This window comes from Doryrhamphus excisus, linkage group LG3, assembly GCF_037039965.1.
Source record: "Doryrhamphus excisus strain RoL-2023G ecotype Guam linkage group LG3, RoL_Dexc_Guam_v1.1, whole genome shotgun sequence".
In the NCBI taxonomy this organism is placed as follows: domain Eukaryota; kingdom Metazoa; phylum Chordata; class Actinopteri; order Syngnathiformes; family Syngnathidae; genus Doryrhamphus; species Doryrhamphus excisus.
This window is the reverse complement of record NC_136359.1, coordinates 18,402,146-18,417,562: the sequence shown is the minus strand read 5'-3', so window position 1 is coordinate 18,417,562 and position 15,417 is coordinate 18,402,146. Positions and strand designations below refer to the sequence as shown.

Below are 15,417 nucleotides of genomic sequence, written 5' to 3'. Positions count from 1 at the left end.
TCAGGCAACAAGAGGAAAAGAGAGATTTCAGCTTGCTGCTTCTAAGGCTGGAAAGAGAACAGACATCCAAATGCGGATCTATAGAATTTAATTCCATGCACCATCTATGTGGTCATATAGTTTATATACAGTTGAATGGCAAGGAAGTCAATTTCAATTGTGCTTCAATTGTTCATTATTGGTCATTAATTGTTCATTATTCAATTTCGGCTGTCCATCGACATGCATATGTCATGTCGGTTTGTTCTTGCAAGCTTGCAGGTGAGCTGCCAGGCCTGTTTTAGAGCGGCAGGTCTAAAGGTAAATTACATTTATAACAGGTAAATTCACCGACTCTAGGAATAGAGTGGCGTGGATCATGAGCTGCTAGATAGTCGGCCACTCGCTTCTTCTCTACTTTTGTAGCTTGGTGCAAGACATTAGAGGAGGCTTGCTGTTCCCAGGCATCAGTATCAACTTTTGCATACTTCATGTGGCATTTCAAAACGTCCTTATTGTGCAGCTTGCGATAAAGCACTTACTTTGGGAGGTGATCGCTGAACATGCGATAAACATGACCAGTCCATCTGAGCTGAGCTGCAGGGATTAAGGCTTAATGTTCATGATCTGGCATATGTGGTGGCGTTGGACTGGGGTCATCTGCTTGATGTGTATACGGAACAGGGTCATAGTTTCAGTGGAATATAGCAGTGAAAATAATACTGCTACATTGTAGACTGATTTTTGTACACAGTTTGATGTCATGATGTGACCAGAGACCTTGTTGGAAGGACCCAAAGGCCTTGCAAGCTGACTGAATCAGAGGACTAGTTTTGAATTGGGTTAAAAGTTATCTTGACAACAGGAAGCAATACGTAAAGCTAGGACAATGTACAGTACATCTGCAAATTTAAATATTACATGTGGAGTACCCCAGGGGTCAATACCGGGACCAAAACTGTTCAACTTGTACATCATTGACAACTGTAAAGCGACAAAAGAGTTAAAGTTAGTATTATTTGCGGACTACTTCCATTTGTTCTGGGGAAAACAAACAAGAGCTCATTAAAAAGTTACAGATTAACATTGTTTCACTTTTATATGTATTTAGTGAATTAATGTACTGCAAAAAATGTGAAAGGAATGTAAATAAGCTTTGCTTCTTCCGACTCCTTTTGGACATGTGGAACTGTGATTTGAATTATGTGATGTATTCCATTGTAACTTGCATGATCAAATAAATTAAACCGTTTCCATTACTGTTTAAACTTGTTTATCAAGTTGTACAATGATTAGTGAATATTCTACATGAACTCTTGAAATGGTATATAATGGTTGTGTCGATCAATAACATTAACTTACAACACTTGACACTTGACAGGTCTTCGTGTGGCCCGCGGTGCATGCTGGGAGGAGCTCATTGGTCTTGGAAACATGGCGTCGCACTGACAGCTGGGACACTCATTATCGTCTCCAGCCACTAACACAGCGGCTGGGGCCCTTTACGGAGTTCCTTGCGGTCATCTCCTTTCCCTCAATTACCGACTACAGACGCGGCGTCCGTCCCGAAACGACTGGCGTTTTAGCGGCATGGCGCAATAACGGATTTAGTGCAAGTGTCACGCCCACTCTACTCGGTAACGACGCCGCACGGTTAGCTAGCAAGCTCCGTTTGCAGCTAGCTAAGGCAGACAGCTAGCAGCAGCCACGGTTAGCACGGCCAGGAAGGAGCCGACATGCGATGTGAAGAAGACCTGCCACCACTCTCTGCTCGTTGTCTTTGCCGTTGGACATAAGCGTGTTGCCTTTAAGGGATCTTCTGTCAAACCAGAAGGGCTTGTCAATTGAATAAGTGTTATTTTACAACAGTCGTATAGCCAGGGCGTTTTCTGTCATTCAGTGACTGAATTTTTAATGTTCGACCCCTTTGGCATCACTGTCGGAGGAGAGAGCGATGGGCTCCGGGGCGGTGGATTCGTCCCAGTGGCTTTCGGTGAAGGAGGAAACCATTTTCCTCCACGATGGACTCATTCGGGTCACAGATCTGGCCGAATTGCCTAGTGAAATCGGAGTGTCGGAGCAGGGGGACACCGAGCAGGAGGTGAGTGATAGCACACACACACAATTGCTTGGCATTGTTCATGTTTTGGAAATGAAAATGGCCTCGTGACAGTGGTGCCTTTTCGTGTTATTTTTATATGATAATACATATGGACTGTCTGCGGCAACACACCCTCAATGATAACGATAACGCTAACGTTTGCAACTTTCCCTGCCCTGCTCGTTATCGACCCTCTGTGAAGGGGGTGGTCGTTGTGCTTTTGTTTCCTGTAGTCTCTTTCAAAATAAAGGAGGGCGAAAGTCACAATGTTTAGAATGCAATCACCTCTTATTATTTGCATATTCACCATCATTCATCTTCAATTCAATTAACTTGTTTCTAAATGAACACAGGAAATGTCTTATAGTGCCATTTTATTTTGAGGGCACTATGCATACTTCTTTAAAGAGCTTTACAGTGATGAGGAGCAAACTGTCCCCATTATTAATACTAAGTTACTCTAATATGTCATAAAGCTGATGTTAGGATTCATAGTGTTAAGGATTCAATATATTGAGTATACAAATGTCACAGTGGTCTATAATGATGAGCTGGTGTCATCATACTAATGTACGTTTTGTAGTTGGGGCTATACATGAAAAACAGTGACTGGCAGCAATAATAAAGAACAAAAAGGTTGCTGAGAGAGTCTAGACTATACCAGAGCTAACAGCGCTCTCATTCTGTGTCACAAAAAAACAAAACAGTGGTTATAAACTATTTTTGAATTTGCCTTGAAGTGGATCTGTCCCAGAATTAATGTGGTAGTTTTTTACATAAGCTATTACAAAGACTAAAAATACAAATAACATTTCTAACTGGCACAAAAGGTTATCTGGGAATGTTCAGAAACCAATTTACAATAATAATAAAAATGCAAGGTCTGGGGTTATGGGCCTCATGACACATTGCAGTGCATGGATACAATATTTGCTTTGACACCTTTTCAAAAATATTCAACATTTAATAAATAAATTCAAATAATAAATAGGTTTGATTCCACATTTGATGTCCTGATCAACACCAGACATGTAGCCGCACAATCTGTTCTTGTTTGAGAAGCAGAGAGGATGTTGTGGGTGTGATGATGAATGCAGGTGAAAAAGTGTTGGGCGGTGGGTTGACGTAGAGAATATAATAAAGCAGGTCAAATGGACGTCTATATTTGGCATTACGTCTGGATATGTATGATAATTGTGCCACTTGCTGGTTATATAATCTTGTTTTTAATGTGTACATTAGAGTGAAGCCAATGATAATCGGTGGTTGGGCCAGGCAGCATATGGGATGCAGAGATCCATTATGGAAAGTTCTGTTCTTAAAAATGTCAGGCTTTTGATGACGCAATGACGCAACGCTGTAACTGGTGTTGGAGAGTTTCTTGATGGGCTTGTTTTCTGTTTTCTCAGCGTTATTATCCACTCCCCTCCATTTCTGACCTTGTCTGTGGTCAGCTGGTGACTGACTGGCTCATTCATTGGTGTTGTGATGCTGACTGTTCTGTCTATTTGCGTCAGTGTTTTATAGAACAAGGCACAGAAGGCCCCACCTCCAGTAAAGAGTATTACTGTAACATTAGTAGAGTTTGCCAAATTTAATCAATACAAATTGTGCCTGCTAAATGGTATGATAGATTTTTTCCTAGTCCTTCAGTCATATCCATCACATTGTAATCAATATCTGAAATGCTGCTTAAGTGCACATGAAGCACATTGTTTCACTCTGCCCATTATTTCATAGACAAAAGAGTTATGGACCCCTTGTTTTCCAAATTTGACTTGTTTCTCTCACGTCAGTTACATTTTTGCATAACAATTTTAAAATTGCATTCTTGTTTTATTCCTTAATTACAGATTCTGACATTTGAGACGAAGAACCCAGTTGAGTTGGCAGAGCGTCTACGTGCAGTCTGTGGTAACCAGAGCAATGCTTATGCCAGGCTGCTGGAATACCGACTCAATGCTCTGCGTGGCCTGTGGGGGGCGCAGCGGCAGCTGGCCCTGGAGGAGCAACAGGAGCGAGAAGGAACTGGGGGTGCTGATGAGGAGACCTTGGCCTTGCTCAAAAGACAAGGTCTGCTCCAGCAGCCCGAGCAGGCGCCCTTTACCTCCCGTGTTGGCCTGCTGCTGGTCTTCCCCCTCTTACAGTCACAGACCCGCAGTGACCCGACGCTCTGTGGGGTCACGGCAGAGGTGCTGTTGGCGTGTCTCAGAGACTGCCAACCGCTCAGCCTCAGCAAGGAGCCTGCAGACTGCCTAAATGGCCTGGAGGGGTTGCTTTGCTCCTGGCTGGAAGATGGTGCTCAGGAGTCCGTCCAAATGCAAAGGCCGGCTCAAATGCAGATTCTCCGCTCACCCAGACAGAGAGAAAATGCTGCTGCTGCACTGGTTGCACTTGCCTGTGCCAGGTAAGGCCAGAGAAATTGAAACTGACCATAGGTTAACACCGTAGTCAGTAATAGCCAGTGGTCTTTGTTTACTATACCGATGTATCATGATTTCTGTTATGTGCGAGCATACATGCTTTTGTTTTTGTCAGTGTTTGTCGACCTTGATAGTGTGAGCTGTTAACTCACCTTTTTAGAAAAATGTGGTTTATATAGATGTCTCTCCCCCACGCAAGAACATTATTGGTTGTCAGTCGGACCTCGGCTTCTGCTTCTGCTGGTGACAACTGATCTTGACTTGTCAAAACCAGAACCCTCTACTCTTTGTTCAGTCTTTATTTGTTGTCATGAACCATCCAGCCCTGTTTGTAAGTTCACTGTTTGGAAGATTAAGTAACAACATACAGTGGAGAGCATAGTCATGTTACGTAGTGATATAATTGTCGAACTTGCCATGACACCTATACAAAAATGTACTAAAACAAAACATGAAAGCCCATACAGATATGTTTAGAAATTTCTTCTGTTGCTTCTTATTGTCATTTCTTAAATGTCACATGTGGCTAACTGAGCCGCGTGTGAGTGCTTTCAATGTAGGAGGAGCGCACAGCAGTATTTCCTGCTTGTTGAGAAGAGCGATATGTGCTGATCAGAGTTGCTTAAAGACTTTTCACTAGATTCATTTTAGTCTTTTTTTTTTTAAACGAGTATCTCAAGTATCTGATTAAATATAGTTTCGATATTACACTGATTCCTTCTTCTCCATCTGTCCTGTTATTCTCTGCCAGGCCAGATGTGTATGTGTTATATTCCATTTATGAGCGAGGGCGAACACATATCGCCAAATGTATTTGAGACTTTCCACTACAAATAATTAATGTATACTGTATATTGTAATACTGTATAGACATTGCAATTGGTGTACGAACAGCTGCCTCAGTAATTCAAGCAATAATTCTACAAATTGGAAAAACTTGACAATGTGTCTTCTATTGCTGGGGCCTTTGTAATCATCTGTCAATCTATTTTACAGAGGATCTCTGAAGACCTTTATCCACACAGTGCACCTGCTGCAGAAACAATCTGATCTTGGACAACTCCCAGTGTCAGATGTCCTGTACAGGTGAGGTCTCAACTTTGGTTCACCTGATAATTGACTGTATTAGAGACTTATGCTGCCACTGAAGTACTTTACATATTTCCTGCTTCAGGCTTTTACTCTTGGAAGGAGGCCCAGGCTCTTCATCATGCCTGCTTGGGGGGAAACACAGTGTGTCCTGGGGTTTTGAGGACATGCTGCCCACCCCCGATAACTCACAAGGAGGAGCAGAGAATAAAGGTGAAAGTGCAATTAAATCATTGTCATTGCAGTGTGTTGTTTGTTCACGCATTGTTTTTAGCTAGTCTTCTTAACCCAATGCACAACATATAAAAAAGAAGTTGATGCATTCAGTATTAAGGTGGAACCAAAGGTACAAAATGTTTTTCAAGAGCTTTATAGTGAAAAACAAGACAAAGACAGTGATGACTCACTCTCAGGAATCAATAATCTGACCTCACAGAAGAATAGAAGCTGCACAGGGCGTATAACCATAACAGTATTTGTGCATGTTTTTCAGCAATCACTAGATCAGCCTAAAACGTCAGTCTTAGCAAGTCAATCTAGAATCTTAATTCCACCCTGCTTTTTATCCCAACTATATGTCCTTTTCACCCCTAGCCATCCTTTTTGTCCCATGTCTCACAGACACTGATTTGGGTCGCTGTCTGGCCACAGACGGGCTCTATCTGTTCACCACGAACTCCTCTGGGAGAGGACTCAGCAAGCTGGGGTCTGGCTTACATGGGACACTGAGGTAATATGACACATTCCTGTGCAACATTATGAAAAAAGGGTGAGACACAGGAATGCAAAATGTATCTATAATCTATAATATATATTTAGACCAATATTGTTTGTTTTGTTTCCTGAAGATTCCAAACTAAATTCAAGCTGTGCTGATTTATGTACTGTAAAAAGCCTTTGTTTAAATGCCTTGTAAATGACAATTTGACAGCGGCACCCGCAAACCGCAAACATAGGGTACTCTTGTTTGGGCCACTGTCTTGTCTGTGCATTAGTGTTTTTTGGGTAGAGAGGGAAAGGTAGAGACTGTATTAACTTTAGGGTGAGTGGGGGATGGCTATACAGTGAAATAGTTAAAAGTACCATAAAAGAATACAGTAGGAAAATAAGTATTGGACCCCCTACTCATCCTGCACAGTTACCTGCATAAGGTATGAAAAGTTCAGAATTTTATGGTATATTTATCTTAACACTTATCTTTTCTCCACTGTAGATGCTAACCTTAATATTGTACAGCTCCTCACCACTCTTGTCTGTGCATTTGTTTATAAAAAATGTTTATTTGCCACCATCTTTACAAACGAGATAGATGTTGTGTGTTGCAGAGTGTAACTGACTATTTGCATTCTGGGCCCGTGGTGTTGACAGTCTAGGTTATGGCACAAAGAAGTATGATTCAGTTCAGCAAAGTGCAAGAATGAAATAGCTGCATATGTTTGTGTAGAGGGTTTGTTTACTGTCGAAATGAGGAGCTGGAGCCTGGTTGGGTGGTGTACAGCAGTGGTCGCCTTCTCCACCGCCCCTCTGCCTTTGATGCCAAGCCTCATCAGCTGTGCCAGGTCATTGACCCCTTCACTCTACAGGTAATGCTCCAACCAGTTGCTCAGCATGGTTAACATTCATGTCACAGAATTAGAACTTTTCACTTACCTCATCACACAGCTGCATGATTGAGCATTAGTCTGTATCTCACGTTTCACCTGCTGCTTACAGGTGTGCCAGATTGTCACCATGCCAGCCCATCACTTTCCAGTGGGCAGCAGCATGACAACTCTGCACCTCTGCTCTGATGGAACCTACCTATATTGGGTCTGGTCCCCGGCAAGCCTCAATGAGAAGACACAGAAAGGCCACTCTGTCTTTATGGATGTCTTTAATCTGTCTGTGAGTTTTGCATTCGCTACATAATTCCGTAGTTTCAGTAGGGTTCATTTGATGGGTTCCTCCCTCTTTTCTATGGTGCAGACACAGACAGGACTGTGTGTTGCAGACGTCTTGCAGGAGAGAGTTATCCTTACTCGCAAAGAAGGCGAGTCTTCAAAGTGCTTGAATGAGCTTCTTTTGAGTCGAATGTCTCGCTTCCGAGCCTCACATTCTGCCACATTGGCTGCTCTCACAGGCTCTACTATCACCAACACTGTCAAAGAGGAGCAGTCAGGTAACCAAGAAAAGCCAGTTCATCTCAGTTGCGTATCTCAGTTGTATCCTGAAATAGCGTTCTTTTTTGTAACACATTTTTCCTGGTTTTGTTATCTCAATAGCTGTCAACACAAGCTGTGGACTTCCTCTGAAGACTCTGAGGAAGACACCTATGTATGTTTGTGGGACATACTTAGTGATGCTGGTCTCAGCTCCTGGTGTATCTGGGAGTTCTGCTACACGCTCACTCTTTGGAGGCACCAGTAGCCTGTCCTCACTGAAAAGTAATAACACTTAGAATAGATATTATCGGTATATATTTTTTTAGTATAGAACGTCAGTGAAAAGTTTGCTACTTTCAGCTAAAAAGTGATTCTTGTCATTTCAGTATTAGCCTCTAGTTTAGTCTTCAACCTTGCTGACGGCCAGTTCAGCAGCCGCGCTGACCTCATTGATGCTCCTGGTAGTTCCCTAGGCAGGGGAGCCCAGGTATCTGGACTGGGTGAGCACTGTTTGTCCCAATTGAGTGTTTAAAACTTGAAGCACACCCCTTCTTCTGGGATAACTGACTGTTTTCTTATGTGGCCTTTTAGGAGCATGTTATGATGCACTGAACAACTTGATCTGGACCTGCTCCAGTGATTACATAGATCAGTGGTGCAACCCAGGGAATCAGGCCTTTCATCATGTTTGCCAAAGACTGGGTGTGAGCCATGTCATCAAAGAACCCAAAGGTTGGGGGAAAAACATCTCCAGAGACGACACATTCTTATTGTACATGTTGGGAGATTTCATTTGTTTTGCCTCTTTTCCCAGATGAAATGGTGGACACAAGTGAAGTGATCAACCAGCTACTTCATCATGTAGGTGCCATGTGTGTCCACCAGCTTAATCTGCTAGCAGCCAGCAACAACAGCCTGCCTCTGGGCGCCCTACTGGGCAAACAACATCCCATCGAGGCCAGTCACTTCAGCAGCATCTGTGACATAATGGAGAAGGCCATGGTCAATGGAGACACAAGCATCATCCACTGTATTTTGGTAGTGTTCCAGGTTAGTATTCTGTGACTTCAATGACGTGGTCACTCTCTCATGATTTACGTTGTATTGTTTTGTTGTCAACAGGTTGTCTTTAGGTTCTTCAATCCACAGTCAGAGCAGAACAGGGATAGTGTGCGGAGGGCGGGCCTCCTCTTGTGGCAACTACTTATGGCTCCAGTAGATCAGATAGGATCTGAGATTCAAAGAGAGGTTTGCCTGGCCATCAGGTAAAATACCTGTACCTATACACTGTGATGAAAGATAGAAATATGTTTTATGTTCCATGCAGCAATAATTGTATGATTTTCTTGTCATTGCAGCTCAGGTCTGAATACTTTGTACCAGGGGGAAGCTGAGCTCAACAAACTGCTGAAACTTGTTTTAACAGAAGGTGAGTACATAAGATAACTTGACAAAAACCAACAATTACATTGTCATCCTATAAATAAACCTTTCATTGTGTTTCATGATGTATTCTGTCACAGGTGAAAGGAACAGTGGCCTCTCTCAGCTTAGGGACGTTATCCTCACCAACTTGGCAGATCAACTGCAGAAAAATAGGTTTGGAAGTGAAGAAGATGACCACTATAGGTGAGTGCCATGTTCTTTTGGTACATTCTTGGTACGAATTCTTTAATTTAGCATGATGCTCCATTGTTGTTGTTATAATAATAAGAATTGTTATTATTATTATTAATATTATTACTAGTTTAATAAAAAAAAAAACCTATAGGCTTTTTCCACTTTTCTGACCTACAAATGAAATTAGAATGTTGTGTTCTTGTGTTAAACGATGCCATAGTTTCAGATAATGAGGTTTGCGCATTTGGAGGTGAGCCCTAAAAGAAGTTTGGAATGGCTCAAAATGCTCAGTTTCAAAAGGTGTGGTAAAACTGTCCCTTTGTAGTGTCACAGAGGGGGCGGACTTATGTATATCTTATATGGGTGTGGCTGTAAGCGGAAATTACGGAAGTATGGAAATTCTCGATTCCCCACCAGCAAAAGAAATGCATTTTAGTCTGTCAACGGCATTTCACGCCAGATTGTTTTGTGAACATGGGCCAGTATGCAGCAGGACAAGCTGACAAACTTCCAACGTTACTAGGTCAGGTCATGTGGAAGAGTCAGAAGAGAAAGCAGTAAGTAACTATTTATCAGTGTCCTCACTGTGTTTATTTTATGCAAGTCATGGAGCAAAAGTGCTAGCATACAGGGTGCGGGTTGCTAATAGCCGTTACCCACCACAATTAGTGACCACATTAGACGTATGACGTAGACGTATTAGATGCTGTAGGAAAAAAATGCTAAATGTACTTACCATTGAGAAACGTTGTCCTGCCCAGTCTCTACTTCCATATCTGATTCCAACATTGATCATTCATCAACATTCATTCAATGTTCATCAACATTATTATCAACTCCTGTACTGTTCGCAGTTAGTGGAGTGGGTGTGCCTGCAGGCGTGCTGTGGGTGGAATAAATTAAAACAGGCCGTTTTTGTGGGAACCACAAAATCCAAAGAAATACTGCTGAGTAGGTGCAGATTCTGGAAGAACTATAAAGCTTTGTGTGCTGGTTATCGTGTGTACCTGCTCTATAGGAATCCACAACTCAAAACAAAGGGCCAAAAATGAGCCTAATAGGTCCCCTTTTAAGAGTGTTATCTTTTTTGCAGGCTGAGTGATGATCTGCTGCAGTGTATCCTCAAGACTGTAGTTCGGGAATCCTGCCTCCTCATTACCAAATGTCAGACAGTTGCACGAGACGACTTCCAGAAGCTGCTCTCCACTGTACCAGTATGAATAACTGAAGAAGAATATGTACAGTGATCAGGAGATGTGATCAGAAGATGTGTTACTTAATACTGACACCACTCTGTCATTGCTTTCCTTTCCTGTAGGTGGTCTCTCCTTGTCTGCGCTACCTCATGGCTGTCCAGAACCACCTTCTCAGTAACACTGTTCTTATCCGTCCAGATGATAGCGATGATAGTGACAGCTCCCTACAAGGGGAAACAATGAAGGTACAGGTAAACATCCCCTTTAAATACCCCTTCCTTTATCATCATGACATTTTATGCTTGTCTTGAAATTAATACATACACTGAAGTGACAACATTATTCAAAAATAGAGCTGCATAATACTTCACCATCACCATCTATTGTTAAAATTGTGTTGTTTTTGTAAATTATGCTGAGATACAATATACAAGTTTGAATCAGCAGAGATTACAGTTTAGCAATAAATGCAAATTGCATGAAAGTGATATGGTGAACAGAAATCCTGGAAGCAGAGTTACCGAAGTGTGGGCCTTATTTCTGTGTTGTCCTCAGGAGCTGCAAAGCAGCATCCTCTCCTTAGCAACTAAGATCCTGGTTGGATGTGATGAGGCACTGGAGACACTGCAGCAGGTGACGACAACTCTCATTAACAGTGACATCCCTGACAGGGAAACCAGGTGAATTGTTTTCCCTCTTTTAATAAGTTCTATAAGAAAGCAGATTAGACATCGCATCCTTTCAAGTATACTGTTTATGTGGGTTCTCTTCAAACAACAGTGGTAATTATAGTGGTAACAGTTTAGTTTATTTTGAACATGCATAAGTAAATTGCATGTTTGCAGTTACACAATTCAACAAGAAACCAAAACTGAAAAGGAATCGAAGGAATTAACCCTTCGTCTTGATTCAGCCGTTGTTCAGTTCCTGTGGTCAACATATACCACTTTATCATGTTTTAATTGTAAAAGTAAAGGATAATGTGTAACAGAGTTACATATTTTAATATAAATAAATAAATAATGCATTTTCTACGAAAGTCGGGTACAATTAATTGGATGCTGATTTACTTACAATTAAATCAGGACAAGTATCACTGTGGATAATGTGCAAATTAATCCCCTGCTTTTGTTTTTCCACAGGTTGAAAGGTCTGGAACAGGTGACCAAGGCCACCATGCTGGGCCACCTACTGCCAGTGTTGCTGACCTCTCTGATGCACCCCAACCTGCAGACCCTCACACTTGCTGATGCCCTCATGCCCCAGTTGGTGCAGCTGGTTCTATACACTAGCCAGGTTTGTCCATTTTCAAATGAATCAAACTTGTCATCTTGAAGTTGACTGTACTTTTAATCACAAGATTATGAGATTTATTCCAATGTTTTCATTTCAGACTGCATTGCTACTAAAGACTCAGTGCCCACTTTTCTCTGAAGAGTCACCTTTGGGGGGTTGTGTTGGACAGGGAATGAAGACATGTGCTGTTGATGACAGGTATGTTTTATGGAGGCCCAAACAAGTATTGTTTTTTTTTGCCTTTTATCATCAAGGCAGTAGCTGAGTTCTGGGTAACTGTCAGCTTTAAGTGTATCTTTAAAAATTTTTTATTCTTTCTGCAAGAATTCTTGATGAACGCGAGGAGCCAGGTTTCCTGACTGGGCTGAAGATCCCTGCCCCTTGGGCTGCTGGGAAGACAGTGGAAACTGTACATCCTGTGCGGGACAACTATAAGTTCAAAGAGACTGTGCACATTCCGGGAGCTCGCTGCTTGTACCTTCGTTTTGATTCTCGCTGCTCTTCCCAATATGACTACGACAAGGTATTCGTGAAATGGTTTTGATTTGAAATTGTTTTGATCCTTTTTTTTACTGTGGCCATTCATATTGTATTCTTCTAGTTGGTTATTTATGCTGGTCCCAACACCAATAGTCGTAAAGTAACAGAATACGGAGGAAACACTTTGGGATATGGCAGTCGCAGTGTTTTGGGGACAGGATGGCCCAAAGATCTTGTGAAGGTAATAGAAACTGTGGGACACAAACAAACACATTTTGTGTCTTTTATATGCAAAAATTCTTGTCTTGCCTTAGGTTGAAGGTGACACTGTGACCTTCTCCTTTGAGATGAGAAGTGGCCGAGAACACAACACCCCAGATAAAGCCATGTGGGGGTTCTCTTGCACTGTCAGGGCTCAGGTAAAACACATTAACAATTGATTTTCCACAAGCTAATACCTTTACATTTAATCCTGAATCAGCATGTTACATGTACAATATTATTATTTTGTCTTTCCATCTTTCCAGGAGTCATCTGAAGATGTCTCTGGAGGACTCCCTTTCCTGGCAGACCTGGCACTTGGTCTGTCAGTGCTTGCTTGCTCAATGCTCCGCATCCTATATAATGGACCTGAGGTTACAAGAGAGGAGGACACTTGCCATGATTTGCTGTGTTCAAAGCTGCTGCAACGGTGATACACACATAAAACTTCATATTCATATTAATTCTTATTTTGTATTGTCTTTACCATATGGATGTGTCATGTTGGCATGTTGGCCACACTGTCAGGAGATGGGGAAGACCTAGTTTTGATTCTCCGCTGCTAGTTTTTTTCCATAAACATGCATGTTAGGTTAATTGGCGACTCCAAATTGTCCACTGGTATGAATGTGAGTGTAAATGGTTGTTTGGCTCCAGCATACCCCCGCAACCTTAGTGAGGATAAGTGGCATAGAAAACGGATGGATGGATTTAAAATGACACTTTCATGTCTGACTTTTAACTGTTACTTGTGATGCTGTCATTAATAAGGAAAACTTAGAAAATTAGAATGCAGATTTTTGACAAAGTGTTTTTTTTTTTCCTTCAGGTGTCAATGGCAGGTGGAAGCGAATGGGGCGATCTCTCCTGCTCTTACTCCCAGCCCATCGCCACTCCCGCTAACTATCGAGGAGGACCGGGAGTTCACATACCCTGCTGATGTGCTCATCCCACCTCCAGGTTTTACCTCCGGTGCCTACTCCGACTTGCCTCGCATACGCCTCCCTCCAGGCATCATGGGAAGGTTGCGAGAGGTGTCTGGAAGAGCTCGCCCACAGTTTCGTCCCAGCATTAAGTAAGAGGGGTTGTGGTGCTTGGGCAATATGCAGTATATTTTTTTTATTTTTTTCTTACTCTGAGTATTCTTATTAACAATATAAACCGAATACATAACCATTTATTCCAAAAGAGAGGTGATCCGCCCTGATGTCATGGAGGAGGTGATAGTGTCGTGTGTCATAAAGCATCTCAACTTGGTGGATGCTCTTCAGTCACTTGTCAACTACCAGTACCGGGAAGACCACACAGAAGAATTTGACCTTGTCTGTAAGATCATGGCAGAGACCTTCAAGAAGATCAATGCAATGGAGCGTCAACTGCAGGTAAAGAATTTATGTATCTACAGTGGTGTTTTTTTAAAGGTTTTATTTACCTTTTTTTTTTTTTGCATGATTATTGTCACACATAAATGTTTCAGAAGCCAACATACAGTGTGTCTGGTTGTATTTGTAGAGTGTAGCAGAGCTGGAGCAGAAGTGGCAGAACGAGGTAGACGAGGCGCAGCAGGGAAAGCTGGAGAACAACACTCCTTTCTTCCATGACTACCACTTCTTTGAGGTATCCTGCCTGACAACACCAAACCAACTTTGTCAACATTTTGACAATCCAATATAATTTGACATTTATTACTTTACTTTTTTCAGAATAAAATTAAGGAGCTGGAACTACTTTGCTCCCTGAAAGAGGTCCCCCTTGATTTTAGTGACTTGGAAAATGTTGTCCTCGGATTGAGGCAGGTCTATTTAAATTATGCATGTAGTTCAGTGAAATTACAACATCACCTGTAACATGTTGTGTCTGCACCAACAGGGAGAGGTTCTTTCAGGAGGTAAACAGTACGCACCTTAAAAGTAACACCCAACTTGCTAAAACAAAGGGACTGGTGAAGAGTCTGATGAACCGTACTGAGCTTCTGCTACATGTTACCATTGCGCCGCATTGCAGGAGCTTAACAACTACACCTGTTGGAACACCAGGCTCTGGTAGATAAAATATTTTATCCTAATGAAAGTACTGGAATTACAGTATTATTTCTTTGTATTTAATTCATGCACAGTGTATTGGATTTTCACCTTTTCAGCTTCCAAGTCTGTGTCAGATGCCAAGACTGTCATCTCCATGGTGAAACAGCCTGTCTTCCTGCGCAGCATGTCTGCACCATCCGATTTGGAGATGATTGCAAACCAAGACCTGGAGTTTACTCATGCTCCTCAAAGGTTTTTTTTGGGGGGGCGTGGATTTTTAGACATCAAGAGGTGTCGAACATTTTTAAAGATGACTAAATGTTCATGTTTTTTTTTCTTCCTAACAGGAGGCGACACCACCCTACCAGTCATCGCAGTAGCTCTTTTACACTGCTGCAGTCTCTGGCTGTTGAGGACAGCCGAGACAAGCCAACATACAGTGTGCTGTTGGGTCAGCTTTTTGCATTTATCGGCACTACACCTGATCAAGCTGTAAGTCTGTCATTAAATCTTTCTCTTTTTCCTGTATTGTTCCCACAATAGACTTATAATAGATTGTTCCCACAATTGCTGTATATATAATCACTGATTCTTATAATTTATGTAGGTGTCAAGCAGCAGTTTCTTGTCTGCTGCTCAGACACGTTGGCGTCGTGGCAGCACACGAAAACAAGCGCTTGTTCATATGCGCGAGCTGCTCACAGCTGCTGTCAGAGTGGGTGGGGTCACCCACCTGGTGGGACCCGTCACTATGGTATTGCAAGGAGGCCCAAGGTAGGTAAAGGGTGTTATAAATAGTAACACTTC

The 15,417-nt window shown here is 42.2% G+C and overlaps 1 protein-coding gene across 3 annotated transcripts in view; it reads left to right on the top strand.

Moving 5' to 3' along the window:
• Positions 1-1,399: 1,399 nt before the first annotated feature.
• Positions 1,400-15,417, top strand: part of hectd4 (HECT domain E3 ubiquitin protein ligase 4) — a 34,856-nt gene continuing 20,838 nt past the window's right edge. Inside the window, exons 1-33 of one of the 3 annotated variants that reach the window (XM_078789823.1) lie at positions 1,400-2,080; positions 3,934-4,487; positions 5,500-5,589; positions 5,678-5,805; positions 6,214-6,322; positions 7,037-7,175; positions 7,306-7,476; positions 7,558-7,621; positions 7,712-7,750; positions 7,854-8,015; positions 8,120-8,233; positions 8,325-8,465; positions 8,548-8,783; positions 8,856-8,998; positions 9,092-9,162; positions 9,257-9,362; positions 10,447-10,567; positions 10,672-10,800; positions 11,105-11,229; positions 11,692-11,845; positions 11,943-12,043; positions 12,170-12,368; positions 12,447-12,566; positions 12,640-12,744; positions 12,853-13,016; positions 13,416-13,661; positions 13,776-13,968; positions 14,099-14,203; positions 14,290-14,382; positions 14,460-14,628; positions 14,727-14,862; positions 14,958-15,102; positions 15,218-15,384. In XM_078789823.1, the coding sequence (XP_078645949.1) occupies positions 1,934-2,080; positions 3,934-4,487; positions 5,500-5,589; positions 5,678-5,805; positions 6,214-6,322; positions 7,037-7,175; positions 7,306-7,476; positions 7,558-7,621; positions 7,712-7,750; positions 7,854-8,015; positions 8,120-8,233; positions 8,325-8,465; positions 8,548-8,783; positions 8,856-8,998; positions 9,092-9,162; positions 9,257-9,362; positions 10,447-10,567; positions 10,672-10,800; positions 11,105-11,229; positions 11,692-11,845; positions 11,943-12,043; positions 12,170-12,368; positions 12,447-12,566; positions 12,640-12,744; positions 12,853-13,016; positions 13,416-13,661; positions 13,776-13,968; positions 14,099-14,203; positions 14,290-14,382; positions 14,460-14,628; positions 14,727-14,862; positions 14,958-15,102; positions 15,218-15,384 (4,886 nt within the window). In that variant the 5' untranslated portion in view covers positions 1,400-1,933. Of the gene's footprint in view, positions 2,081-3,933; positions 4,488-5,499; positions 5,590-5,677; positions 5,806-6,213; positions 6,323-7,036; positions 7,176-7,305; positions 7,477-7,557; positions 7,751-7,853; positions 8,016-8,119; positions 8,234-8,324; positions 8,466-8,547; positions 8,784-8,855; positions 8,999-9,091; positions 9,163-9,256; positions 9,363-10,446; positions 10,568-10,671; positions 10,801-11,104; positions 11,230-11,691; positions 11,846-11,942; positions 12,044-12,169; positions 12,369-12,446; positions 12,567-12,639; positions 12,745-12,852; positions 13,017-13,415; positions 13,662-13,775; positions 13,969-14,098; positions 14,204-14,289; positions 14,383-14,459; positions 14,629-14,726; positions 14,863-14,957; positions 15,103-15,217; positions 15,385-15,417 lie in introns of all 3 variants that reach the window. The other 2 variants (XM_058070954.2, XM_058070953.2) reach the window with 2 other exon arrangements.